The sequence below is a fragment of the Hoplias malabaricus genome, chromosome 1 (assembly GCF_029633855.1).
Source record: "Hoplias malabaricus isolate fHopMal1 chromosome 1, fHopMal1.hap1, whole genome shotgun sequence".
Classification (NCBI taxonomy): domain Eukaryota; kingdom Metazoa; phylum Chordata; class Actinopteri; order Characiformes; family Erythrinidae; genus Hoplias; species Hoplias malabaricus.
This window is the reverse complement of record NC_089800.1, coordinates 73617057-73644882: the sequence shown is the minus strand read 5'-3', so window position 1 is coordinate 73644882 and position 27826 is coordinate 73617057. Positions and strand designations below refer to the sequence as shown.

The following is a 27826-nucleotide window of genomic DNA, read 5'->3' as shown; positions in this document are numbered from 1 at the left end:
GTCTATAAATGTAGAACTAAAGTGCTCCTGTAGTGTCCGTGGAGCTGAGAGGACGGAAAATAAGTGTGGAATCAAAGCGGTGGCTTTAGTGGCCGATCACTGTACAGGATAAGCCAAAAGTGGCAGGACACCCTTTTATTTATTTGATATGCTAAAAGTCCATCATCCCATTGGAAAAACTTGCCCTTGATCCAATATGGCGGCGTTCAAGATGGCAGCCGTGTTTCTGGAAATAGCCTGAAAGACAGGTCCGCTCGCCCATTACTTGTGGGTTTACTCAGATAAAAGTGTGTGCTTTGATTTTGACTCATATTGTACAACTTGTGGTTATTTTTTTAAATCTAGTGTCCACACAACTTAGACACAAAAGAATAATTTCTAAGTAGCAGCTTTTCAACAGGGCAATAAGCACGTATTTCCTTAGAAAACACTAATATTATAATAAAAACACCCAATAACAAAGTATTGATTATATACAGGAGTTTTACCACTGACTATAAGACAGCATACATTATTTGTCACCCAGAAAGACCAGCGAGCTAACGTTTTATATGTAATGTTCACTGTAAAACAGTAACTCAATTCAACATAAAATGGCTATTTTGGGAACAATGAATGCCTAGCACTCCACACAGCAACATTAACAACCAATTTGTGTAATCTGTGATATAGGTTTTAGAGGCACTAATCACTTTAGCCAACTGGTTACTGTCTACCACTGAACATTTCTTATTTCTGTAAACCTCTCTGTAATTATACACTTTAGATCACACCTTTTAAATATTTAACCTTTTAATTAAGCAGGCTTTCACCATTTGACATCCTGATGCATAACAATTTTTATTTGTGACCGTCTACATTACTTATTGTCAATATCAGAGCTGCATCTACTGTAAACATAACTAAAATTGCATGTTGTTCTGGATAAGAGCATAATCTTTGGATAGAGGGGCATATATAGAATCTATACAGTTATAGAACTGCCCTCTGGAATGATGGAGCATCATCCAAAACCTGTGAATGTGCTGGAGCGAAAATAGTGATCTAAAATCACCCAGCATCAGTACTTCACCTCATTAATGGTAAAGTGGGTGAATGCCAATTAAACACTCAGAACAGTGTTCTAACATCTAGAGAAAAATATTCCTACACTCCTCCAAAAGTTACACAGTGGAGTTTCTGCAGTGGTACCCCAGAATTGCAACAACAGAGGCTCTATTCTCCCTATTACAGATCAGTGAAACATCACAATGATTCTGAAGTTGCAATTTTACTGTAAAAATACGACCTAGTGTTCCTTTAAATTGGGACCATGTAGACATACATGTGACATACAGAAGAACATGATAAAATACATGATACTTCAGCCAGCTTTCCATGTTTATTTTAAAAAGAGAAAGTGAGCCACATGTTTTTACATAATGATCAAGGATTTTAATTCTCTCAATTTGAATATCATTACAGAAAATTTTATTATAGTACAGAGTTTTTCAATGTCTCCTCATTGCTTCAATATATTCCGTAGGAGTGCTGGTCACATCTGTACAACATCACCCTTCCGCTGATTTATTTTATTTTTATTCATTTTTTTCAACTGTACATTATATGTATTTTTTAGGTTAAAAAGGCTGTCAGCACTTAAATACCTGCATCATCCTCTTAAAGTCAAAGAAACAAAAGGTCCCAGCTCCATCAGCCTCTAGGAGTGGGCCGGGCTGGTTAGAGAGGGTGGGGTTGAGAGTAATAAGGGCAGAGTGATGAGAAGAGGTGGTTATGAATGATGATCTGGACTGAGGCAGGTCTGTTCGAGCCTCTCAGTGGGTTTCAGCAGCGCAAATCATACCTGTGCGGATTGGCTGACTTCAAGATCATCACATGGCAGATAGTCCAGTTCTGTATGGTGTATACGTTCCTGTGCTAAAACAAAATTAATGGGCACAGCTCAAAGTGGCAAATGCTTAAGCTTGTAAAAAAAAAATAGTTCCAATCTTACATCATTTAAATTTGGACTCTAACAAGGGGGGGATTTAATTAATTAAATAATAAAAATAAAAAACAAAAATAACAAAACGAGCACTCATGATGGACTTTGGTCTATAAGTGTTCTATTGAGGGAAAAAAAAAAGACTTTTCAGTAGTGAGAAACAGCTGTATTCGACTGTATTCTCCTGTACATCAAAGCTTGCAAATACTTTATTCAATAATTTTTTTATAGAAGGCTTGTTAATATTAAAAGCTTTTGCCAATTTGCCCCCCGTCCCATTGTTTTTTTTTTGTTTGTTTGTTTTCTTGCACAGGAATGTAGATAACACTGCGTTACTTAAAATCATCTTATTTTTCCCAGTTTCAATAACCACACAAATTCCCCAAAAGCCCAGGCCTTTGGCACTGCGCACATAAACACGACTCACAAGATAAACGACAAGCAAAGCAGTTTTGTGAGGCCTTTATGAAGTCTAATGACGCTTCCATGGGGCATACTGTATAATACTAAAGGGAAAAACAAAAGCCGGGTCACCTTGTTGCACACCCTCCCAACCCCCCACCCCCATAAAAAGAGCACCGTCTTGTGTCAGGGAACCTGGAAAAAAAAGGTCCCTGATATCATTTCAAGTGCTTTCATCCCTTAAAAACCATATTTTCTGCTTGATGAGAAAATAAGTTCTCAGATGTGTTTTGGACAGGCGCCTACAGCTTTGTATTAAAATGCTACTTGCTATCTATAAGGTCTAGCACTGAACACACAAAAGCAATTTCTGCGATGAAAGAGAATAGAGTTGCGTAATATGATGACAATATATATAATTATATTAATAATCATAATAATTATAATATATTACAGAATAAATCTCTTATGTTTCATATATATATATTTATATTATTTTAAAAGGTATATCTTTCTTTCTTTGAAATACTAGGGTGTCTTTGAAGTCGTATTTTCAGAAATTTGTCATATTGTTCTTGTTTGAAACTTCACACTTCTTCAACTTTTTATCCAAATTAATAAAAACTAGCTGTGCCGTTGCATATTACAGAGTAGTAAATGATATGTGGACATGCACCACTTTTCTCTCTGTTCTCGACGGTCCTCCTTTTAGGCGACATCATAGCCGTCCTATGACCATGACGTCCACCACCTCGCCTTTGTGCAGCTCCACGTATTGCTCTGTTTTGGGGGGCAACATCAGAAGTCCGTTGGCACTGCGCATGCTCATGAGCCGGCTACTCATTTGGTTTCCTGAGCAGCACAGGAGAAAAGAAGTGTTAGATAGGGCAAAAGGACAGAAGTTAAAATGGATTTCTAGCGACATTGGTCAGGATGTATTAAATCTTTGACAGATAGTGGTGTTTTTAAAATAAAAATTCTTAGAAAAATGTTTAGACAGAAAATAAGGATTGAATAAGTCTAAAGAGTGATTAAAAATGCTCAGCTATTCATGTGGAATAACAAGAAGTGCAATGTAATAGAAGATTTCTATTAAAAGTCTGATACCACCTTAAAAAACCCAGATACACAGATCATGTCAAAACAAAAGCAGAAAGTAGTCACTATTGAGTATAGAGACTTTGCTTTACATAATGAGGCCTAGGCAAGAGAATGCAACTACTGACCCACTTGACTGGACAATTTAAATGTAACTTGTAGTATTTAAAGTGGAAAAGATAATTCATTTAAGAATTGTAAGTGCCAGAATGTACCTGCAGCACTATTTAAGGTAGTAATGTATCGTTCTATTAAGAAACAAGGCACAATGTTTATTTTAGCTTTTGTCAAAATTTTCAGCCAAATATAGTCCTAATTTTTGTTTTCATTTTGGCTAGGAATTTTCATTTCAGTGCACTGGTAAACACTTTAATTTTTTCTTACCTGTGCTCTGTGCCCAGGGCAGGGGCTCCTGGTGATGCCACGTCAATATACAACGGTGATACTCTGGACGTGGGTCCAGCTTAACATCGCAAGAGAGCTGTAGAGAAAATGGAGCATGATGATGATGAAGATATCCCAGAGCAAAACAAACAAACAAACTAAAAAACAACACATAAATAACATACATTTTTGGCTTTCACCATAAATTCAGGAAAAAAGTAGTTAAAACACACACACACAAAAAAAAGTGCATTATATGGAAATTATAAGCATAAGAAAAAACTAAATTTTTTAGGTATCATTTTAAACATCTAATTTTAACATTGGGCTGTGCATGTTCCATTGATTAGATTTTCTATTTTTTTATTTTAAATTCAAATACAGGAGACAATATATGTTTTTTCAATTTTTCTATGTTTACTGAAGAAGAAAAACAACACTGAAAACATCATGATATCCCATTCAAAATGTTCTTAAAATATTTAATGTTAAATAAATGGATTTTTTGTACCCACCTCTTCACTGTTTACACAATAATATAAATGTTGAAAAATCAAGCAATGTTTCTATTCTATTCACAAAACTCTGGGTATCAAAGCCCTGTTATTGTATCAAATTGCTTAAAATACTCCACTGGGATCCGCATTGGTATTTGTTGCAATAAAGTATTAATTTTTGGAATACTAATCATTTTCAAAACATTCACCTTCCCCACCATATATAAATACATCAGCCCCCATCTGTCCACGTCCCAAGCTATTTGTCTCATTAATGGATCAAAATGAACTCTTATAAAATCCTTTAACTGCGGAGGGAAAAGGATGCCCAAGTAGCCACTGAAAGTGACCTGGATAAAAATTGCCATTCGGCAATTTGCCTTGTATCCTGAGAAGGTAGAAAATGCTTTAATACTCTTAAGTAATCTAGGCACTGATCTACCTGGCTCTGCAACGTATGACAAAATATCATCCACATATAACATTAATTTATGTGTATCACCCTCTATAGAAAGCCCTGGAAAAATCTTTATCATTTCTAATGGCCACAGCTAACGGTGCCAGCACCAGGCAAAACAATAATGGGGAAAGTGGTGACCCTTGTCACATTCCTCTATCTAAGGGAAAGAAAGCTGAAATTAAACCGTTAGTTTGAACGGCTGCTTGTGCTGTTCAGGTGGTTGTGTGCTGTTTTTACTTGAAAACATATTGTCTCCTCCATCTGAATAAAAAAAAAGACAGATTGTTTGACAGATTGTACATGGGCCATTTTTTATTGTACATCCAAATGAGTTTGATTATGGATTTGCCTGCATTGTTTGAGCTTTCTTTGATTTTTACCTTTTGCAGAGGTCTTTGTAGAGACCTTTTGTAATACAAAGATGGTGCTAGAAGTTTTGACATAGCATGGTGTGCTACTATAACAAATATTGGGTTTCCACAAATTAAGCTACTCCATACAGCCTGCCTCATTTCCCACATGCTTTTCACATCAACTATGGCTAAGAGTTTTAGATCTTGATATGCTCTTTTTTTCTTAAGATTTTCTGATACAGATAGCAGTTTAAACAATTACTGCTACCAATATTATTCTTACAGATTTTGTGCAGTACTTAAGAGACCAGAAACATCTTGCCTGACTTGCCTATAACGGGATAACATTCATTTAGAAATCTGATTGTATCCGAAAGCATTTTCCTTACCCTGGCTTTGATAATAGTTGGCCTTGGATCGAGGATGCCCTGCATTTTTCTCAATGCAGGGATGACAAAGAGGTTACAGGTGACAACAGCTGACACCGGGTTACCTGAGAGAGCGAAAGAGAGAGAGAGACAGAGAGAGAGAGAAATGAAAAAGAAGGTTAGATGTACAGTAGCAGATTCTTTTTTTTTTCTTGAAGGGGAGGCGGCAGTAACCTGGATCAAGGGAAGTGATCTGAGGGCAAATCTCCGTGCAGGGCCGGGATCTAGTTATTGTAAAGTGTGCACCGACTAGGGGCCTAGGGGTTGATCGAGTGCACTTGGTGAGGGGCCCGAGGGCAGTGGTGTGAGGAGCTGTAGCAGTGCTTGAGAAGTGGAGGGGAATTCAGCTCCAAGTCACTAGGAGATTCAGGACTGCCATCAACACAAGGCTGCTTGTGACCCCCTTCCTCACACTACTTCTGCTGAACCGAGCAGGAGAGTGTGCCAGGTAAGCAGGGAAGTGCTCTCCTCAATACCAAAGAGAGAGAGAGAGAGAGACAGCGAGAGGATAGGAGACAGAGGAGATTAAGAGGAGAGCTCCAGACATAAAGGTGAAATAGAAAACAACTTAAATGACACCACGCTACAGCATGAGACATGTACAGTGGGGCTGAGAGAGCGACAAAAGACGCAAAAGGCGCAACATAATCAACACCAACACCAACACCAGCACACAAAAGCCACGGACCTGTTGACCAAACTGCAGAAAGGTTCTCTCTCAGAAAACAGAACAGAAAAAGTATCATAACAGCATGTTGGAACACATCTAGTGATTTCGTTGATCCTTTAAGTGGTAAATGTTTGATGTCTTAGCCCCACTATTTTTGACCTGCCTTATTCTTGCTGATACCTCTCACAGATATAACCAGGGTTCGAATTATGGGAGATTAGGGTGTGGGGTCTGACCCTCCTAATTAAGACCTCAATGGTCAGGAGCCCCTAGAGGACCACCACAGAGCAGGTATGATTTGGGTGGTAAATCATTCTCAGTGCTTCAGTGACATGGTGGTGGTGTTAGTGTGTGTTGTCCTGGTTCCGAGTGGATCAGACACAGCTGTGCTGCTTGGAGGATGTAGGATTTGTGGAGATACGGTTTGACATCCATATACACGTTATTATTTAATTTGAATAATCTTTGGAGTGGCTGTGGTTGTAGAGTTTTGTTTTTGATGTCAGCTTATATAAACAGGGAACCCTTTTGTTTACAAAAACTCAGGGGTTTCATCTGGGTGCGTAGTTGAACAATATGAATATTAATATTCATTGTGTGCTGAAGGCTGTGTAATTGTATAAGTTTAAATGTGAACTCGGATTAGATTTCATTCTCAGTGTCAGTAAGGAGTGTAAGACATCAATTCACTGAAGCAATGCCTGCGCTGTATTGGTTTCCCTTTAATTCCTGTAGAAAATCAGATTGGACCCCACCCGCCATGGTATAATCCACACCCTGGATATAACTCTAGCTTGCTAGCCTTGAAGCATTCAGCTATGTTCTATCATCCGATGCTTGTTTTGATTGTGTTTGAGTTTTTGAGTTTTCAACTTCCAATATTTCCACGTTATGAGTTTCTTATTGTTATGGTTTGAATTTTATTTGACTTGTTTTTAGGCTAGATTCCAAATCTGGTTTTCAGCGTCTGCTATGTGTGTTTTATTTCCGTTTTCTGAGCGCATAGAAGACGGGGAGTTCTTACTTCCGCGTGTGGGAGGAGGCACAGGCAGCCTGCTGGCCTCGCTGTCACTCATGGGCACGGCATCGAGGAGTGTCGCCCCTGTGTCTTTGTAGGTGAAATTACCTTTAAAGAGGGGGAATAATAGAAAGAGCCGCTGTCACCACTGACTCGGCTGACCTGCCTCAGTCAGGGCACAAGCTAGGCTCGGGACCGGGCACGGGAGAAGGTGGGACAGAGGCCAGAGGGGTCATCGATCGGGTGAGGGGGGCTAAAGCCAGGCAGGAGGAGGTGGAGTCAGGGGGTCATGGGCTGGTCAATGTTTCATTCTGAAGGGAGGCTGTTAGTTTAAAAAGTCTTGCTTGGAGTCGGGAGTTTAAAGGATAAGATCTGGGGCCCGAATCCAATGTCATTTAAGCACTTATGTAAGTTTATATTGTGTATTCTTTGGAAGAACTACTTTGTAATGAACTAATGTGAAGTAATTAATGAGTTGCTGGTTTTTGAAGGATAAATCTTATATTCTGAACATAATAGGAGGCTAACTGGAAACACACAACTTTCTTTTTATTCCAGTACACAGAATCATACCTGGCAAAGCAAAGATCAGTTTCCGGGTGCCGTCGATGTCTAAGGTGGCAAAGGTGGTGGGAAGACTGGAATTAAAAAAGGAAGACAGAACACATGACTGGCATTTGTTCAGTTTTCTTTTCCAGCCTTTTGTTAAGTTAGTGTACAGTGTCCTGTTCTTACCCTGGCTTCATAAACACTCGACCAAAGTGTATTTGGGCATGGAGGTCAATGTCCAGAACCTGCTTCAAGTAGTCCTGACAAAACAAAATGAACGCAAGAACGACGTTAATAATTAGACCACAGCAGAAACAGAAGAGCTGAATTGTAATTATATGCAGGATCTGGTGCAGTCCATTAGAGCTTCACATTGAGCCCAGCTCACTCTCTTCCTACCAGACATCTTTTTTTGTCATCTATCAGTGAACATTTAAGTATCCGACACTTCACCACTAAGGTAGCTGTGGCAGTTAATGATCCAATCAACAACCAGCTACACCTAACAACTAAGCTTATTTCTTAATTAAGTTAACTTAAATTAAGCCCAAGACATCTCTAGAAGGGTCAACAATGAAGTCTGGCATCCAAACTAAGCTAGCTTACAGCCCTATCATACTCTTAAACATAAATTCACACTGGGCTCCCTGGTGACTAAGGCTGTACCAAACCCCACTGGCACCGTTAATGCATGCTCAGTGGCACCAGTTCTATGTGAGCTTTGTGTGATACACCGGCAACAAACACAGCTGCCCTTAGGTTTTGGCCTCTAAAGACTTCGCTACAAATCCCCTAACACCAATTTTTACCAGCCTTACAGTCACTTTCCTTCACCTCAGCTGCCAAGTCTGTGTACCTCAGTTACTTCCTTTCAAAAGCTTCATCTACTGCATCCCCAAATGGAATTGTTAACTTTGAAATAAATGATAAACACCATATCTAGCTTCAGTGGGGGCCTGTGTTTTCTTTTTTTATAGACATCCACCAGTGATTTCCAATCTCAGACTTTACCCCATCTACCAATTTTTACAGCCTGCGCTCATTTTTTTTTTAGTTTCCTCCTCACGCACAAACCTAAAAATGTTTTTACTAGCACCAGTCAATGCATTAACCTCTAGGCATTTGCTGTCGAATAAATAGACTATTTATTACCATATACCATAAGCACCTTACTGTCTCCTGGTATACCGACCCTGAAAAGCACTAGTGCTGTCATGATACCAAAATGTTGATACTGAAATTATAATACTAATACAAACCCATGCCTATGAATTAAATATCCTTATTATTGTTGGAATATTGCCACTTGCAAAATAAAACTCTTTAATACTTGGTCCATGCAACAAAATCAGCATGCACAATGCATTTGCCTACAGGGAGAACACATTAACTTTAGTCTTAACACAGTCTTAGCATTATGGCTGTCAAAGTTAACACATTAATAACCTATTAACTCAATACATTATTAAATTCACTAATTGTCTTATGCTGCTAATTCATCTAGATGGAAGTGTAGCTATCCCAATGCCTGAATTCATTCCTGTGTGACCACTGCTAAAATACAGAAAATGCAGTTGTAGCCCTGTCCTTCAAATGCAGCTTTCAAATTTCTTTTAAGTGGTATGTTCACTTTAATTAGGCTGTTAGAAGCTGCTCGCCGGAAAATCATGATTATCTCAACACATAAGCCAAAGATCATCGTTTTTGTTTTTAACTTTTCAGTACCCCACATTTGCAGATAAGAATATTTTTGAGCCTCTCCACTCTGACACACACACACATGTCTTTTGCATCCAGACCCTACTGGAAATAATTGTAAACATTGTAATTCAAAACTGCACTTTCTTATTGAACAAAAGGAAATATAGTGACAAAACACATTTACAGTGAAATTAGTGAAATGCACTATATTTATGTATTCATTTGGTTTGCCACTATAGTTATACTCCCCCCTCTTCATTGAAATAGTGAAATGAGGAATAAACTACACAAGCTAATGTAAATAACTGATTCATTATTTTAACTGTGTTGAAAAAATCTAAAGTTATAACACTCAGAAACTATAGCACTGAATAATTTGATAAAGATGAGGATGCTGCTTTGTTGTAGGCAATATACAGTACAGTATCATTAGAGAGCATTAAAGATCAGTGCGTGTTTGTGCTTGTAGCCTTTGTGTTATTTAAAAAAGTATAAAAGTATAATAAATACTCAAGCAGCACACGTGGTTTGTAATAAAAGTGTTTCCAAAAAAAACCCCAGGGAGGTAGGAAGCCCTGATGACTTTCTGAAGTTTGGAGTCTGGCTCTAAGCTTTACTCAGTAAGGCCATTTTACTGACTCCAGTAAAGACCCTCTCACCTTCTCTCCCATGGACACCCCACCAGATGTGATGATGACGTCTGCGCGGCTGATGCCCTCATTCAGAGCATTCAGCAGGTCGTCAGGACTGCAGGAAGAAACAGGAAAGAAAGGCCACAATTAAACAAAATTACTTTTCTCAATATTTTCACTTTATAGCTAAATACTAAAGATGTGTGTGCTAGAGACTAAAGGTACGAAACCTAATTCATTACATCAGTGGCATTCAGCATATGAGCAACTTTAAAATCTAGTCACAGATATATCTGATACGAGTGATAGAAGTTTTACCCAAGGACTTTTAATGGTGCAGCATAGTGTGCATTCCTTTGAACACTGGTCTTAATAGAGGAGGGCAAAGATGCTACCCAATGCACTTCACCAGTGCTAACATTAATTACTCAGACAAAGTCCAAATATCATTTTAAAATACTATGTAATAGGTAAATGTAAATGTAAAGTATATTAATATACATTTTAAAACAGGGGTGCCCAGATCTAGCCCTTAGGTTTTACCAGCTGCTGGTGACCTTGATTAACTGTGTGCGTTTGAAGAGTTGGAATGACACACTGCAATAAAACTTGACTGTTATAAACTCTACCACAAGCATCTAGACACCATTTCTATTATATCACCACATGTATTATTTTAACAAGTTCGAAAAATGGAGAGAACTAAATAACTCATATTTTAAAACAGTGACATAAAGCTTCAAAAAACAGAAATCAATGTGGCATCTTGACACAAGTCTTAATTTCTACAGAAACATTCCCACAGACGGAGCACTTTAAAATCGACTAAAAATAATGTTTACAGAAATTATAAGATTATGATAAGCCTTATTTGTAAATTACTCAGCGTGGGTAGAAAGATTTTTTTCGGGCAGATGTGGAACTATACCCGCTCTGGCTACTCTCTGGTTGTAATTGGCAAAAAGTCGTTAAATATATGTGTATATGTGTATGGGAATATCTGAGAATGTGTACTTGTCTCCGACGATGCCGAGGTTTATAGTAGGGTAGCCGTGTTCCTGAATAGTGGCCAAAAGCGTAGATCGATTACTGTCCCTGATCTTCCCTGGGTGGAGGTCATCTTCGGGGTTCAGTAACTACACACACACACAGAGATGCAGAAGGCACACACTACAGTAAGGCACAGAGGGGTTTATATATATATGAGCTATAAGGGCTATCAAAATCAAAATCATTATTTTGCATTGGTTACACATGAAAGGATTTTGCCTTGGTTAGTGCACAAATTTAAGATGTTTAAACAGGTGCAAAGACTTTGTATAGTACTCAGTAAATTAATTTACTGAAATATCTAACAAATCTTAAAGTAAAAAGGATAAAAACAAACAACAGATGCATCTATTATTTACAGTATAATACAGTGTGAAATGTACATACAAAAGATGCACTGGAACGGAATGGAGTGAACATTACAGTACATTACTATATGACATGAACAGTGTACTATGTGCAAATATGCATTTATAGGGTTGTGAACCACTCATCTATAGCAGAGAAAAAGAAAATAAATAATCCACTCACTTCATTGCCAGTGGACATGACTGCTACAACAGGGAACTTGTGCACCTCCACCTCTGTGACGCCTACAGTGGCCAAAAGGCCAATTTCTGATGGACCCATGTGTGTTCCTTTTGCAAGCACACACTCCCCACGCTTTATATCATGACCTATTGGCCTGCAAGAATAATTACATGATGAGAATCGTATTGGAATGTCAAGAGTATATTGCATTTAATGCTGAAGTAAAACTGTGAGGTCAGGTGTTAATTAACAAATGAAAATAGAAAAGGAGAACATCATCCTTCATTTCAAATGGATTCAGCGAGAACGTCATAGGCAAACTGACCTTATGTCCTGGCCTGGACGCGCCTGCACCAGAATCCGCACTTCCAATTCTTCTGTGCCCTAAAACACACAGTCCTTTAAGTGATGCCTTTGAGTGAGTGTGTGTCTGTTTTGTAATATGTTTCTGAAACCAGAAATGATTTTAACTTGTCCACATGGAACTGGAGCTTTGTACGCGCACCTATTTTTTCTATCACTATACGAAACAAGCATGATGCTGTCTTTATGGCACTAAAATATTTATGGGCAAGTGTACATGAACAATAATCGCTAAAGACTTGTTACTGACTTGTTTTATCAGTGTAATAATAAATTGCAACTGAATTATATTAAGTATTCATGTATTTATTAGCTCTTAACTGTTAATTACACATGACACAAATGAAAAGGTAGTTTGGTTAAAGTAGGTGTCTTACACAAGAGTATGAACACAGCTTGGTGACAGCATTAAGAAATCAAAAAAAATAAAGAGAGAGACTCACGTCTTCTGATTCTCGCAGGAGCTCTGTATCTTCGACTTGCACCACAGCGTCTGCTCCACACGGGATAGGAGCACCTGTCGTCACTCTCATCACCTGACCCGGCATTACTGTGTGAGTGGGCTATAGACACAAACCAAAAATGACTCCATCACTGCTGTCTTTATTTCCTTTGACTACTTTCCATGTACATTTCTTATAATAACTTATAAACAGGCTTTAAAAAAGAGCCTAAAACAGGGTTAACTTTTAATAACATCACTTATTAAATATGCAACGAGTGCAAAAAACAGCACAGGGAAGAATCTCTAGGAATACCTGTGTAGGGATCATTTTGGACATATATATATATTTTGCATACCCCATTTTCTCTCCAGTTTATTCAGGTCCAATTCCATACCTTAATAAAGTCTCCTTCTACTACACAAATATAATTGTGTTTCAAGAAATGGAAGGCTAAAATGCTTTGAAATTTTAAATGGCTTTGAATGCACAGTAGGTAGACAGCTCAACATGCCTCTGTAAATATGTAAACAATGAAATACTGTGCAAATCATTTAAACCCTATATTTACCTGAAAGCAGTACATTGACAAGACAATAATTCAAATGTTGAAAATATACGCCCTTTTTAAATATGATTCTTAAAATGTTGGGACATGGGCAACAAACACTAGTAAAGTGGTGTAATGCTACACAAATGTAAATTAGGTTAGTTGGCAACAGATCAAATATGTGATTTACTTTGAAAAGAGCATCTCAGAGAAGTCAAGACTTCCAGAAGTAAAGAGGGGGAGGGGTTCACCACTCTATAACATTCTGCACAGGCAAACAGTTTAACAATTCAAAAATGTTTCTCAACTCAGAATAGTGAATCACCTGGTGTTTTTTTAAACTACAGTCCAAAATAGATGAAAGATTCAGAGAATCCAGAGAAATCTCTGTTTGTAATGGACAAAGCCCAAAATCAATACTGGCAGGCTTCGAGCTCTCAGGTGGCACTGAATTAAAAACAGACATGTTTCTGTAGTGGAAATCACTGCATGGGCTCAGAAACACTTCCCAAAACCACTGTCTGTGAACATTGCTGTTCACGGCTTGATTCACAAATGCAAAGAGGAAAACCATATATAAACAGGATCCAGAAATGCTGCTGCCTCCTCTGTGTCGCCGCTCATTTAAGATGGCCGGATGGGAAGGGGAAAAGTGTCCCATGGTCTGATAAATCAATAATTTTATTTCCTTTTGGAAAGAAAAGGCTTGTTATTATCACAAACTTAAAAAGCAAGCTTCCAGGATGATTATATTAATGCATTATTGACTTGCACATCTGTGAAATCACAGTTAATGCTGAACGATATCTACAGGTTTAGGAGCAAAATGCTGTCATCTAGTCAACATCATGTCCTGGGAAAACATTAGTAATTTCAGTAAGACAATGCCAATCCACATTCTGCATGAATTATAACAGCATGTGTCTTTAGTCAAAGAATCCAGACAGTAAATTAGTCCAGACCTGCAAACACTGAAAACAACTGTTTTACTACGAAACAAAAAACATTAGAACCCTATAACTCTATAAGAAGCAAGAATGGAAAACATTTCTCTTCTAAATTTACAATAATTGGTCTAAGTTCCCAAACGTTTAGTGTGTTGTTAACAGAATGCGTGATACAACACAGCAGTAAACACTGCTCCTTTCCCAACTTTTTGAAATGTTTTTGCTGGCGTTATTTTCGGAATGGGCAAATATTTAAACAGGTACATTTTTTTTAAATAAATATAGGGCTTAAACGGGTGTTCATCACTGCATTCTCTTTTTATTTACAATTTACAGTCCCAACTTTTTTTTAAAATGGGGTTTGGGAACACTGTTACTGTCCAAAACAAACTTTTTACATTTTTTACATGGTGTGGAAAAGCCATTTAAAATGGGGCAAACAAAAGTTCCAAAACGGCTTGGAAGAGAATCCTACTACATTAAAGACAATGTTAACTATGTTAAAAATGCATAAATAAAAAAAAATAAAAATCTTGTAAATGTTGTTCTTTGGGAGACACTCAATTTTCTTTACATTTATTTGGACAGAGATGATATAATAACTAACACATTCACAAGGACACTGCAGGGAAGTAGTAGAGAAATTGTGTATGCTTTTAAACAGAAAAAAGTCTCTCCCTATTGAGAACAATTGTGAGCAGTGAAGCGTTAGCCTGTACTCTACTCCACATGGTATTCTGCCCATGGGAATCTCTCGTTCTCTCTCTCTCTCTCTCTCTCTCACACACACACACACACACACACACACACACACACACACACACACACACACACACACACACACACACACACGCACACGCACACGCACACATTAAAGCATGCTCAATGACCACAGCTTTCTTTCCAACTGAGCTCCCAGGCTTTCTACAAACACAAGGTGTGTATGTGTTAGTGTGTCTCACCTGCTCCCCTGCCTGTGACTCCCCGATGATGAAACGATCTCCTGGGCCATCGGCAGCTGGGAAAAAGAGATGACGACAAAGAAGACAGACTTTTTTTGTAAAGCTATACAGCAGATGGAGCAGTTTATTTAAACAGTTTTAAGAGGGGGCTATAAGCTAATTTGACATGATCCCACTAGTGTGACAGTTGCTCCAGAAGGACTCCAATAGGACCGGCGTTTGGTTAGCGTAGGGGTTAATACTAAGATCTTGGTATTTTAAGCATTTTAGTGTTTGCATTCTTAACAACAACAGTGTGGTTCCAGGACCAACAGAGTTGCCGATGTTTTCGTCAGAGGTTGCTGTGTTAGTCAGAGGTTGTGTTTTTCTGATTTTCCACTGCGAGCATAAATGTTGAAGGTTTGTAGTAATTCTGTGCAGATAATTGCATGATGATTAACACAGGAACATTAGTTCCAAAAACACTGAAATAAGAAACAAGAACTGTTGGAGACAAGAACACTGATAAAAAGTACTATATTTAAGAACACGGTTAATATTCACTGCCTTTCTTTTGTGGCTGCAGGGTGCCCTTATTTTTGCGGATTTATCACTACTAATGATGGGTTGGGATTATTAGGACCCTCCATCCATTCATTTCTCTGACAGAGGAAACACTGTGATAGAACAAAAGTTATTTCCACTGTAAACAACTCTCACCTCTAACAGCGTAGCCATCTTTGACTGAGGCAGGAAAAGGAGGCAAGTTGTCTTTGGCGTAGACGTCCTGAGCCAGGACTCGACCCATTCCATCTACAGAAGAACAAACAGAAAACAGGGATCATTGCAGTGCAGACAAAGAAAATGTTCAAAAAAACCTTGAAGGGTTATCAGTATGCAACATATTTTTTGTAGAAAACACATCGTTTACTCTAGGATATTATGGCCAGATGCCATACATGCTATTTTCCCTGCAGCCTTTAAGTATATGCATGCCATACATTTTCAAATCAAAAACAACTTACACACACTTCTCATTAAAAATCTGTGTCTTTTGAAGCTTAAAGCTCTGGCACCTGAGGCACGCTCCTGCAGAAGCTATGAGAGACAGCAAAGGCATGCAGGCAAATCTTTTCCTTAACAATGCACATGTGAACAGAGGGATGTTGGGAGTGAAGAGGAAACAAAGCGGCGAATGAAGAACCATTATGACGAGGTAAGATGACGGGTGATTTGTGAGACACAGACGTGCTAATTTCAGCCTCTCCTCTGTCTCTTAGACGCAACCTCAGACACCTGCTGAGGAAACTGAGGAATCTCTGGGGAAAGATCTCATTCAGAGCATACGAACAGGAGAGAGTTATAACAAAAAGGAGCAAGAGAAAGAGAGAGATTAACAGAGGGATAGGAAATAAGGTAAACACAGAATGACACAGTTAAAACACTACAGGGCTGACATGATTATTCCATTCCACACTTCTTACTGATTTGTTATAATCTAATGCCTATTTTTCAGGTATTATATAAAAATGGTAGAGAAACATTCTTATATTAAAGAGTTAAGAAAGTTTGCTCAGCTACAAATATAAATTGAAATTGATATTCTGAATTAATCTAATTACTGAACCATTTTGATGAATATTTTAAATAAACTATAATGATAAGAAACAAATCCTAAAAAAAAGTTCATTTACACGAGTGTATTTCTTTTACACACAGTACAGATTTACACTATATGTCTAAAAGTTTATAGAGATCTCTTTTAATATATAACTTAAAGCAACACTAGGTAAGATTGGGTCATTTTGCTATAGAGCACTCCCTAGATTTGCAGAGTGCAATTCACTTTTACAGCACTGTCCTGAAATTAACGAAGAAAATGAGGGAAGGGGGGAGATATCCTACCGTCCTCCAAAAGTTACAAAGTGCACTTTCTGTAGTGGTGAACCTGGAGTAGCCAAAACAGTAGCTCTATTCTCCCTAAAACAGGTCAGTGAACTATTAAAGCTGTAATTAAAGTACAAATACAACCCAGTATTCTTCTAAAATAGTTTAAACATATCAGGCATTGTTTATATTGTTTGTCACAGAACTTTACAACCTGGAATTTCTTTAAAGCACACTATGTAAAATTCAGTATTTTTTCTCTGGGGCTCCCTCTATAGTTGCATCCTACCCTCCTCCTAACTTTTCAGCGTACATTTACTACAGCGCTCAGCCCAGAGTAGCAACGTCAGAGGCTCAGTTCTCCATATTACAGGTCAGTGAAGCATCACAATAATTTTGAAGCTGTAATTTTAAGGTAAAAATACCACCTAGGGTTGCTTTAAGCCACTTGAAGGTGCACCTATTCTCCATAGAAAAGCACTGCCAACAGAATTGGACGTTCGTAAGTTTGAAAGACTAGGCATGGTTTATTATTGTTCAGTTGAGCGTTATTTTCTTTTTACAATTTATTTTTAGTATCTGCTCAAATAATCATAAGAATAACAGGTGCATTACCTACTTACTAATAGAACTGATAGCAATAGCATTAAAATAAAAACAGAGAGAGCGAGCGCTGGTGAGGCCCGGTTGGAAGCTCATTAGAGAAGACCTATTGCTTTATTTCTCAAACACTGCATCTGACAAGGCTCTAAATAGAACGCAGGTCTGGATGCGGAGATCAAACAGATGGGTTTGGAGGTATCTGCTCACAGAAGAGTGCATAAGCACGCATCACTGAAAGCTCTGACAAACCAGCCGCTGCTAAGCAGAGTACACTCCCCCCGGCAAACACACAAACTCTGGGAAAAAGAAAAAGGGCAGCACACACACAGCCCCCTGCATCAGAACTGTCACTAAACACTAGGCTGCACCTTAACAACCTCGCTAACCCTCACCATGTTAAAGTAGGTCTCTAAATAAGGGTACTTCCGTTTATTCAATTACATAGAAACAGTATAATAAAAAAGAATATTTGATTAAGTTTCCCTAAAACCAATGGCTGTTTCTCTATTTCTCTATTTATGTTTTCTCTTTGATGTTCTTGCATTCCCACATTGCTGCTTAATGTCATTTTCCCTCACCCAAATATTAATCCAATATTCAAAAACAGAGTAACCAAGAATGATTAAAGAATGCAGCCTTTTTTGTTGAACCACACCTAACAATAACAAAGGTAGATTTGTGAGTTCTCTACAAGATTGTGGTGAATAGCAAGAATACTTTTATTTCAGTATAGGTTTATGATAATTAACTCCCTTAAGTCTGGGAGAAATTAGGACAACTACAGTTAAAGTGAATAGTGGTGCAATTATGACAGAGACGGAGACGGAGATTACACATTTTGTCTGTTAAATAAATACATTTTTTGTAAACATTTTTTTCGTCACAATTAGAAAAAAAGGTATCAAAAATAGTATTGTTTTGGTATTGGTATTGTATCAGTATATAAAGAACATTTTTAAATGATACCCAAGCCATAGTGCAAAGTCCATACAGCCAATGTTACTGGTTTATGATTCTAAAACTGACATGAAAAAAAAATGTTTAAATAAAACTGACTAGCTGGGGAGAAGGAGGTCTGGGTTTCTTTGCTCCGACTGCTTCCCCTGCGACCCGGACCCAGATAAGCGGTGGATAATGGATGGATGGATGGATAAAACTGACTAACAGAAACCTCAGCAATGATTTTGTTAATGTTTTATTCATTTTAGTTTTATTATTGTTTAAGAAGCCACTGATCATATAACATTTTTTAAAATATTTTGCTTTAGGGAATATTTTTTCAGGATTTTGTAAATTTTTCATGTGACAAGCTGCCCTTTACAATGTGTAAAAATTACTCGATGCACGAACCAACAGAACTGTTACAAAAGCCATTTTCACATCTGAACTCTGGAATAAGTCTGGAGACTTAGGTCTGGACATTTTCTGGAGTTGTTCTTGTATGTACACATGTAGCGGACAGCTGGAGATTTTTCAGAATCAGACACATTCTCATCTCATCTCACATTGGAGATGTTCAGCGTGGTTCAGGCATGGGATGGGACTTGTGCAGCACATGCAGCATATACAGCATGATTCTCTGGGACATTAGTGACTCTGTTCACACATGCGCTCACTCGGACATTACCCTGAGTTTGTATTACAGGGTTGGCAGGATAAAGTCCGTGTAATGGCCAGTACAAATGTTATGTACGTTTGTGTTCATACATACAGCTCCTCCAGATGGAAGTCCAGAAAATTTCTGGGTTACTGTGTGAAAGGGGTTAAAATGACTTAGTCCTCTAAGCTTCCATTCTGGGTATGCAAGACCCTGACCTGACTGCAATAATATGCAAAAAAAAAACATAATAATAATAATAATAATAATAATAATAATAAAAATGGATAAAAACCCATATCCTTGCACTTTTGTGTATCTTCTGCTCCAAAGCACATGGTCAAACTCAAAGAAACTGAACATCACTTGATGACCTGGATCAAGTGTGATGGTAAAGGAATAGTTAAAATTGTACGATACTGGGGATCTGACCCACTGTCTGTAATAAAGTAAACAAAGCCACTGTGTGAATAACACAAAACAAAACACACACAAAAAAAAGATCTTAACAGTGATCCAGCACCAATAATCCATCATCAGTACCGGACCTCACTAATGCTCATATTTAAAAGAAATCAAATCCTTCCATGCAGGCTTGCCACAGCGAAATTCCCTATTAAAACTCCTAATTTCACCTGACAGGTGATTTCTCTGAATTCATGGGTGTGTTTAGCACTTAAGACCATAATTTACAGCTGTATATATTGGTGTCACAGCATCAGACTGCACTGTACTTACTGGCTGCCCACACATCTTTAACTCACGCTCCCTCCTGAAGTAATTCTTAATAGCCTATCTTCTATAAGTCGGTGCTGATTCATAAATCTTTCATCCATTTTATTAACTGATGAGAGGGAAGTGGTTTAAAAATACTCCTTGCTCAAAACCTACACCAATCTCAGTGAGCTAACTACTCCATTTCAAAAATTTATGAGCAGCAATAGTTGGCTAGCTGAGTATATTTCTTTTATTTACTTAAGACTTGAGTGCTTGAGATTTCACCAAAAAAGCCATTGCTTTAATAGGGCACCAGACATCTGTAATCTGGCTATTGGCAATGTGTTGATACATGCATAGGCACAATTTAATCAAAAACTAAATTAATCTGCAAAGATTGCAGGTGGCATGTGACAGAATAGAAACTATCCATGGGTTGAAGGAATCATTGTGTATAGAAGCTGCAATATTGCGTACTTACTCATTACTCATACAACTCAGAAATTGACATTTAAAATGTTTTATTGTTTCTTTCAACACTGTTATTCATCATTTAGACATTAAAATGAAAGAAATATATGTACCAATTCCTGACCCATTGTCCATGTCACGTTTGTAAACAGAGCTCTGTTCTTCGTGTCACTCAGTACAGGAGCTTGGTGCATCCCAAATCCATCCTAGTATGGAAACATCACTCACTGATCACTCTCATTTTCAGTTTCAAAATGAGAACTACTTAAATTTGAAACTGAAAAATTATTTAGGCAGATTAGGTAAAAGATCAAATTAATGACCCTGTAAACAGGGGGAAAAGAATGACACAAAAGAATATATGTCTTGTGCTTTTAGCTGCCTGAATGAGTGAAATAACATGATTAATGAAGCTTGTTTATCATCTGTGTATGAATATCTCAGGGATTCTTTTGCAAGTGGTGAAATTCATTAGATTCTTATGTGCTATCAGTTTTCCATTAGCTTCTATGACAAAAATGCTAATGTGGCTAACAGCAGATAACTATTTTCTCCTCATTGTGCAACACTGTGGGATCCTTTACCCCCTGATGCAAAGAGGCAGTGTGTTTTTGTGCTTCTGAGTGCTGTGGGACTCTCTCCAGCGCACGTATAAGATAAATGTATCTATCTTTCCCATCTGTTTACATTAGTGCTGAACTCTGAAACCAGACAATTGGTCCCCAATATGGTACCCATGGCAAAAAAATAAAAATCATGTGACTGTAACTCATGAAGAGGAAGCCAGAGGACACTTAGTTTAGAACTACCATATGCTGTAGAAATGGTGGTTTTGCAACATTGCTGCAATTTGAAAAGTCTGATATTCCACTAGCAACAATGTTTAATTGGGACTTTTGCCAAACTGGTTTCTTACTACATATCAACACAGTACTTTCTTAAATGGTGTAAGTGAATTCCTAATGTCAAACTCGTGATATTATGCAGGTCATGCAAACAAGAGGCCCACAAGCAAACAGGCATTGATCATTCTCTCTCAAACTGGTTTACTTTCCTCCCTTGCACCAAAAAGCACAAAATAATTTGATAAAGATCTTTGAAGAAATCCCAAAATCAATTAATGGATTAAGCTGTCAATGAAGCATGTTTTTGTTATCCTTGCTCTCACTACTGAAAGATACTGCTGACATGTTCTTAAGTACAATTTTATGCTTGCCTGAAAAAAATATATTTCAATGCAGTGAAAACTTGTCTAAATTAATGTCTAATCAGCCTGCTGAGAAATAGGTCAAATGAAAGCTGTATTTTAATTTACCAAATTGGGTCAAGACCAATTTCACTCACTAGCCAAGTCTGCCCCTTTTCCAAAATGCTATCAAGCTATAGGGGAATTATGTACGTTCTCTGATTCATGTGAAGCAAGTCACTGCATTCTGTTTTTAATAGCAATATATTGTAAACTAAGCTATTTTAGCTGACAGACGCCTGTATTTGCATCACGCTCAGTGATATGGAGAAAGCCCTCATACACAATCGTGAATGGATATGTCATTAACTTTGATCTTTTGGTGAAACATTGACTTTGACTTTATTCCTCACCCCTCCAAGAGCTATGCTAATACGCAATCCTTAAGAAATCAAGGATCAAGATATCAAGGATTCTCCATTGAGAAATGAAGAGGTCAATCCAAGGAAAGCATGAGAAAACTGTACTAAAATGGAGGGTCAGCCTTTTTATCTTAGTATGACATGGTCCCATGGGTGAGGGCAAAAACAGCTAGTCATGCAAAAGCAAAGGAAGTAGCGAAAGGCTCTCTCTCGCCCCCTGCTGGTCCAGAGGTGAAGAGAGTCCGCAGCATGGATGTAAGCTGCCCCATGGAGGCCCAAGACCCAGATGAGCCATTGACAAGCGTCGGATATGAAGGTACTGGCAGTGGAGGGCACTGACCTGTATGATGCCAGGGGTTTCTCCTCTCTGGCTTTGCTCCGGTACCAGTATAGACAGGGACCTTCCTCCAGTCGGAGCCAGTCAGGCGCCAGACGCTTTTATGCACTGGAGGGGCCAGGTCAACTGTGCTGGGGCCTGCCACACGCATTGCAAGCGTCACTACCACATGGGCAATCTCACAATCACCCCACCACACAGATCTGAGATGGAGGCCCGAAAAGCAGCAGAGTAGTGGAGTGAATCTGCATGCACATGTGGCTAAAGCTGGGTTAGTGATGGGCATGAGGTTTAAAAACTATGTGCTAAAAGAAAAGGGCATGGGCCACTCTATAATGGAAAGCCAGACACCACTCTTAAATGGAGCACAGCTTTGTCTGGAAGCCTTAGTACCTTTGGTCATTCGATTTTCATTTAAATGTTTGGTTTTATTATTTTTGGTGGAAAAAAAGAAAAACAGCTTAATTTTACAGTTTCACAAACAGCCCATAAAATCAAAGCATTGTATATAATTTATTCAAACTTGAATTTTCATATTGCGTCAACCATATATAAATGAATCCATATATGTATGGTGACTGGAGCACAGAATAAAGGCTTATTACATTCAGGTCCTGGTTAAAAATCATCAAGACAGGGAAAATCTTGCAGGAGTATTGAGAGGATGGACGAATTGCATGTGAGACACTATCCAGGTTTCCATCAGGCTCTCATGATTGGGGGTGCCATGAAATGATCAAGATAGAGGGATTTGGGTGGGCTTTTGCTGTGATCAGAATCGTAATTACAATTACATCAGAGACGCAGAGCAGTGCCCCCAAAATGAGGGCTGAAACATCACAAAGCAAACTCCATAGTGCACAGCCACTTCTCAGACAAGCGCTGGATTAGGCATTTCAGAATGCCCAAATCAGACATTGAAAAGCTGTGTCTTGGTCGGACCAAAGACACACACTGGATACACTTCATACCCAAAGGCTTCTGTGTCATTTTTCTCATAGCATCTGTTCTTATTTGACAGGGTTAATGCTGTGTGGTCTCTGACATTTGCGTAGTGTTTTATATATAGGGTTCATACACTTTTTTACCAACAAATTTCCATGACTTTTCCATGCCTTTTGAGGCAATATTTCCTGACCATACATTCTCTGAAACATCTGTGGAGACATGAAAATTAAGATTAAAAATATATATTTTAACAAGATTAATGACAAGCCATATAGTTTGGTTAAAAAAATAAACGTTTATTGACACACGAGTGCCGTTTTTTTTTTTAAACAGAATTAAGTGTGTGAAACCCTGATAACTCCATTTCGGAGCCCAACGTTATTCCACACAGACGACTAATGCAAAATGTCCTGACTGATCTGCCAGAATATTAATGCATTGTTTAACCAAAGTAGATACATCTCAGTCGATATCTGAACCATCGGTATTTAGGGGTGTGACCAGAAACTCACCTCATGAGATGAGACACGAAATTGAGTTCACGAGAACGATACAAGAATTTAAAACATTTTAAAGGAAACTACAGAGAAAAGAAAAAATATAGTTTTATTTGACAAAGTCAAAAAACACAAAACACAAGTTTCTCTCCTGTATGCCTCAAGACTTAATTATATATGTAAAGATATGTAACTATGCAGGAGTTTCTAGCTTTTAATTGAAGCAGTATGTGACCTAACAGATCCACTTTCCACAAACTGAGTGTTAAAAGACACCCCAATAATAAATAACAAAAATAAATAACGTTATTGCCATGGCTGACTGTGGAAGTTGAGGTCCAAAGGCATTTGTAAGTGTTGTCTGTCCTTTAGTCATTTTTTTTTTTTTACAACGGCCTTAAGTAGAGAGTCATGGTGGTGCTACAAGTGTTTTTGTATAGTGCTTGTATTAGCCGCGGTGAACGGCATATTCTTACAGTGCTTACAAACGGTTCGCATCCAAAATGCAGCCAGACATACGACTTCAAAGTAGCGGGAGCATCTTTTATGCGAATTTCCTCCAACTCCGACATTAAATTGGCTGCTACTAGCAAATATCCTCTGTAACTGACAAGATAATACATTAGATATTGTGCTACCTCTTCTGCTGAGTGCTGCTCTGACTGATAGGCTGTAGCACTCACTGTTATTTCTATTGTATTGTATTTTTTTTAATATTCTTTTTTTTTTAAATGTTCTTTTTGAATATTTTTACCTCAACAAAAAGAACAAAACAAAGAATGAGAAATGGCACATTTTTCAATATATTTTTTAAAAATGAAAATCAATTGACCAAAGGCACACGGACTGACTTCACTTGTCATTTGTGTGTTCTGTCTACTGTGGCTTTTTGCAAAACAGTCTGAATGGACATGCTGGCATTTTCAAAAACTCCACAGACCAACACTTGCTGTGACTTTGTGATAATACTTTTAGCCTCCATCTTAGAAGCATGAAATAATGTGTTTTAATTAATTAATTAATGAAGTTTAATGAGTAAAAAAGAAAATTGAAGAAGAGAGTAAGCAGCTGAATAGTAAATAAAAACCAGTAATGGAATACAAGGTATAGGAATGGAGGGGTGTCCAGTGACAACTTTCTATAAATTTGAAAAGTGGGTTTTATTCAGGTTGAAGTAGGAGCATGAACACGTTCATAAAATGATTTTGCAAAAATTTGAGCTGTACACACTTGCAGGAGAGCAGTCATTCTAAAAGACAGAAAGTCTAAGTCTATTTAAGACTTTCTTAGGGTGAATCTCATTCTTAATTTTAAACCCACTCCTATGATTTTGAGTGTTTTCTTGTACCTTGGAACTGAGTTACACACAGTATATTGGTTAAAATCTTCCCCTATGAAATGGAACAACCCTTCAAGAGCTTGATACATCATCAGCACAGAAAAATGAGCAGAGTTTCAGTTTCTGCTGCCTGTCTGCAGCGAAATCAGAAAAGTGACTTCATGCCTTCAAAAGCATTCAACTATCTTACATCATCAATTTCTAACTCTCTGTGATATGATGCTGAATTCAGCTGCTTAACTGGTGGCTTTTGTTCTAAAACTCCAGTTCCACCTTAAATGTTGCAGTAGCAACAGGCGCTAGAACATAATTGCTTCACCATTTAAGGTGGAACTGAGAATTTAGAGACACCAAACTTCTATCAATATTTTATGCTGGATATGACAATGCAGGATAATGACAGGACAATGCACGGAAACTACATTAAAACAAATATACTACAGTGGTTATCAGAGTTTTTTGGCTGCTTGCATGTCCAATTTGTTGGGGATTCACAAGGCACACATAGCCCTTTCTTTGAAGTGTGCCCCTTAAAATTCTTCCTTTCAAGGGGTATATAGCTGAACACGAGTCATCTTAAGGCAGCAAATACAATGCCCTAATTTTCAAAGCAAACAAAAACACATATAATCTACTGGCTATGAGGAAAATATATGGACCTTAGCTAGGCCAGTTACCAATTCTGAAATCCTTTATTAAGCAAACAGTCAAAACTCTACTCAAGTCAAACTCTTCATACAGTCAAGCCTCGTGTATGAAGTTACCTAATAACAAAAAGTGTCCAGAAATGTCTACTATATAACGTTCAATACAGATTTACATTTTACATCTCCTCATACATGGTCAATTTCAAAGCAATTAAAAAACAAACATTTTGTATAAAATACAGCAAATCTATCCAACTCTTCATATCTTGGCTAAATCCCTTTTAGAGCAGGACTGTTTTACCACAGGATTAATAATGTAATGTGCACATGTTTTTCTACTGGCTGATTTAAATAATGATTCACGCCAAGGATGTGTTTTATCTCCTGTGTTGTTTTCTATTTTTAAAAATAATTTTATAATTTCAGAGTCTGATTTTTACTTAAATACACAGATGACATGGCACTTTCTCATATTAATAAATAATAAGGAAGGGTATGCTGAGAGGCAGTACCTGAAGCAAGTCTTCGCTTTCCAAAATTGGTGTCAGCTTTGTAATTGAATTGTAAATCAATGAAGGGAAGACAAAAAGACATGATTTTTAACAGTAAACAGTATATGGGGTAGGTGATGACTATAGAGGTAGTCAGTTGTTTTAAATATCTTTGGTACAGTTTTAGATAGCTACCTAGGCTTTGAGGAGAATTGAGAGTTCATATATCGTCACCGTCCAAAGAAAGACATGTATCTCCAAAATATTAACTTTACAGGAGAAGGAAAAAAAACTTCTTTCTGTGGAAGTCATTGTAAATTTTTTTATTCCAAGTCAGTTTGGAGCATCTCTATTTGTCCATTCATCATATCTTCACACAATGTGAAGGACTGCTGTGTTCAAATGATATAGTAAACTACACACCCACAAACATGGAGATATATGTTTTTCTTTGGACAGGGACAACAGACAAAAGCACTACAGTGGCTTTACCTTATTAAAAACTTGTTGAGTTTGAGGTCATGTCATGATATTTTAGAACTAGCATATCACTCACTCGTGGAAAGTACTTTGTGTTATAATATGACATTTTGGTTTGGGAATTTGAGCGGTAAGTGAAAAATGAGCTAATGGGAAGCTACTGAAAATAAGTTGTAAAATGGTAGGAAGAAGTCAAAGTAAGTCAACAAACGTCTTGGCTAGGGACCCTATATAAAAAACAAAAAAGCAGTGAAAATCAAAAAGGATACATTACTCCCTCTTAGCTCACAATTTGAGCAGCTTCTATCAGGCCCATGTTATCAGATGCTGAGAGCCACAAATATCAATGACAGGTTTTACCAATTTCATTGGAAATTTTACATTTTGTAATTATGTATGTTCGTATGCATATGTAGTAGGTTTTTTGGTCAGTGTATTTAATACCATGAGTGAATAAACTCATTGTATTCTATTCAAAAGAGAAAAAATAGATAAAATGAGTCTAATTTTCACGAATCCTGGAATGAGATGTTATTTGGCTGGGTGTTCATATCAGGAAATATTGACCAGGTCAAAACAAACAAACAATCTACCTGCCAGATAAAATAGCACTGCGGTTGTAATGTAAGCCCACTGAACATAAATGTCAGATGAACAGGATAGAGGCTGCCACAAATATCGACCTGGTAAACATTATCAAATCCTGCTGCTAATTCATATTTTAAATGTTTTAAAATGTACTCAGGCAATTAGAAACATTTGAACAATCAGTAATGTCTTTCTGTTTCACTGTGCAATAGTGCAAAATGTAAGACGTTTAAAACAATGGGAGATGTTGAGAATCCGACACAAGATATGTCTATATTGATCTCTCCTACAGTGAGAATCTCAGAGGACCAGAGAGAGTTAATGAACAGGTTAGTTATGTCTTGAGGTCAGAACATCTCACTACAACCAGACACTACTCTCATAACCACAAGTTGTTTGGGAAGTTTACCAAAAGTTAGCTTTTTGTTGGCTTCATTTTTTTTTCTGGCCTAGTCACAAATATATCAACCACTTACTGCCATCTACTGCTGCCAGCCTCTTAACACTCACCGTTAATTACACTGAAGTATAAATGGACTCGGATTAGTAACACTTAGACTGATATTTCCAGCGCTATTATAATTATTACTGCCCCAGATTGATGCCACTATCACT

General features: G+C 37.7%; 1 protein-coding gene across 10 annotated transcripts in view; it reads right to left on the bottom strand.

The window, feature by feature from the left end:
* Positions 1-1385: 1385 nt before the first annotated feature.
* gphna (gephyrin a) overlaps positions 1386-27826 on the bottom strand; it is a 127900-nt gene continuing 101459 nt past the window's right edge. For all 10 annotated transcript variants that reach the window (XM_066673343.1, XM_066673360.1, XM_066673373.1 and 7 more), the window contains 12 exons: positions 15722-15814; positions 15023-15078; positions 12564-12683; positions 12083-12141; positions 11758-11911; positions 11191-11312; positions 10204-10291; positions 8030-8103; positions 7868-7932; positions 5568-5671; positions 3869-3965; positions 1386-3238 (listed from right to left, as the gene is read on the bottom strand). In XM_066673343.1, coding sequence (XP_066529440.1) covers positions 3105-3238; positions 3869-3965; positions 5568-5671; positions 7868-7932; positions 8030-8103; positions 10204-10291; positions 11191-11312; positions 11758-11911; positions 12083-12141; positions 12564-12683; positions 15023-15078; positions 15722-15814 — 1166 coding nt within the window. In that variant the 3' untranslated portion in view covers positions 1386-3104. The remainder of the gene's footprint in view (positions 3239-3868; positions 3966-5567; positions 5672-7867; positions 7933-8029; positions 8104-10203; positions 10292-11190; positions 11313-11757; positions 11912-12082; positions 12142-12563; positions 12684-15022; positions 15079-15721; positions 15815-27826) is intronic.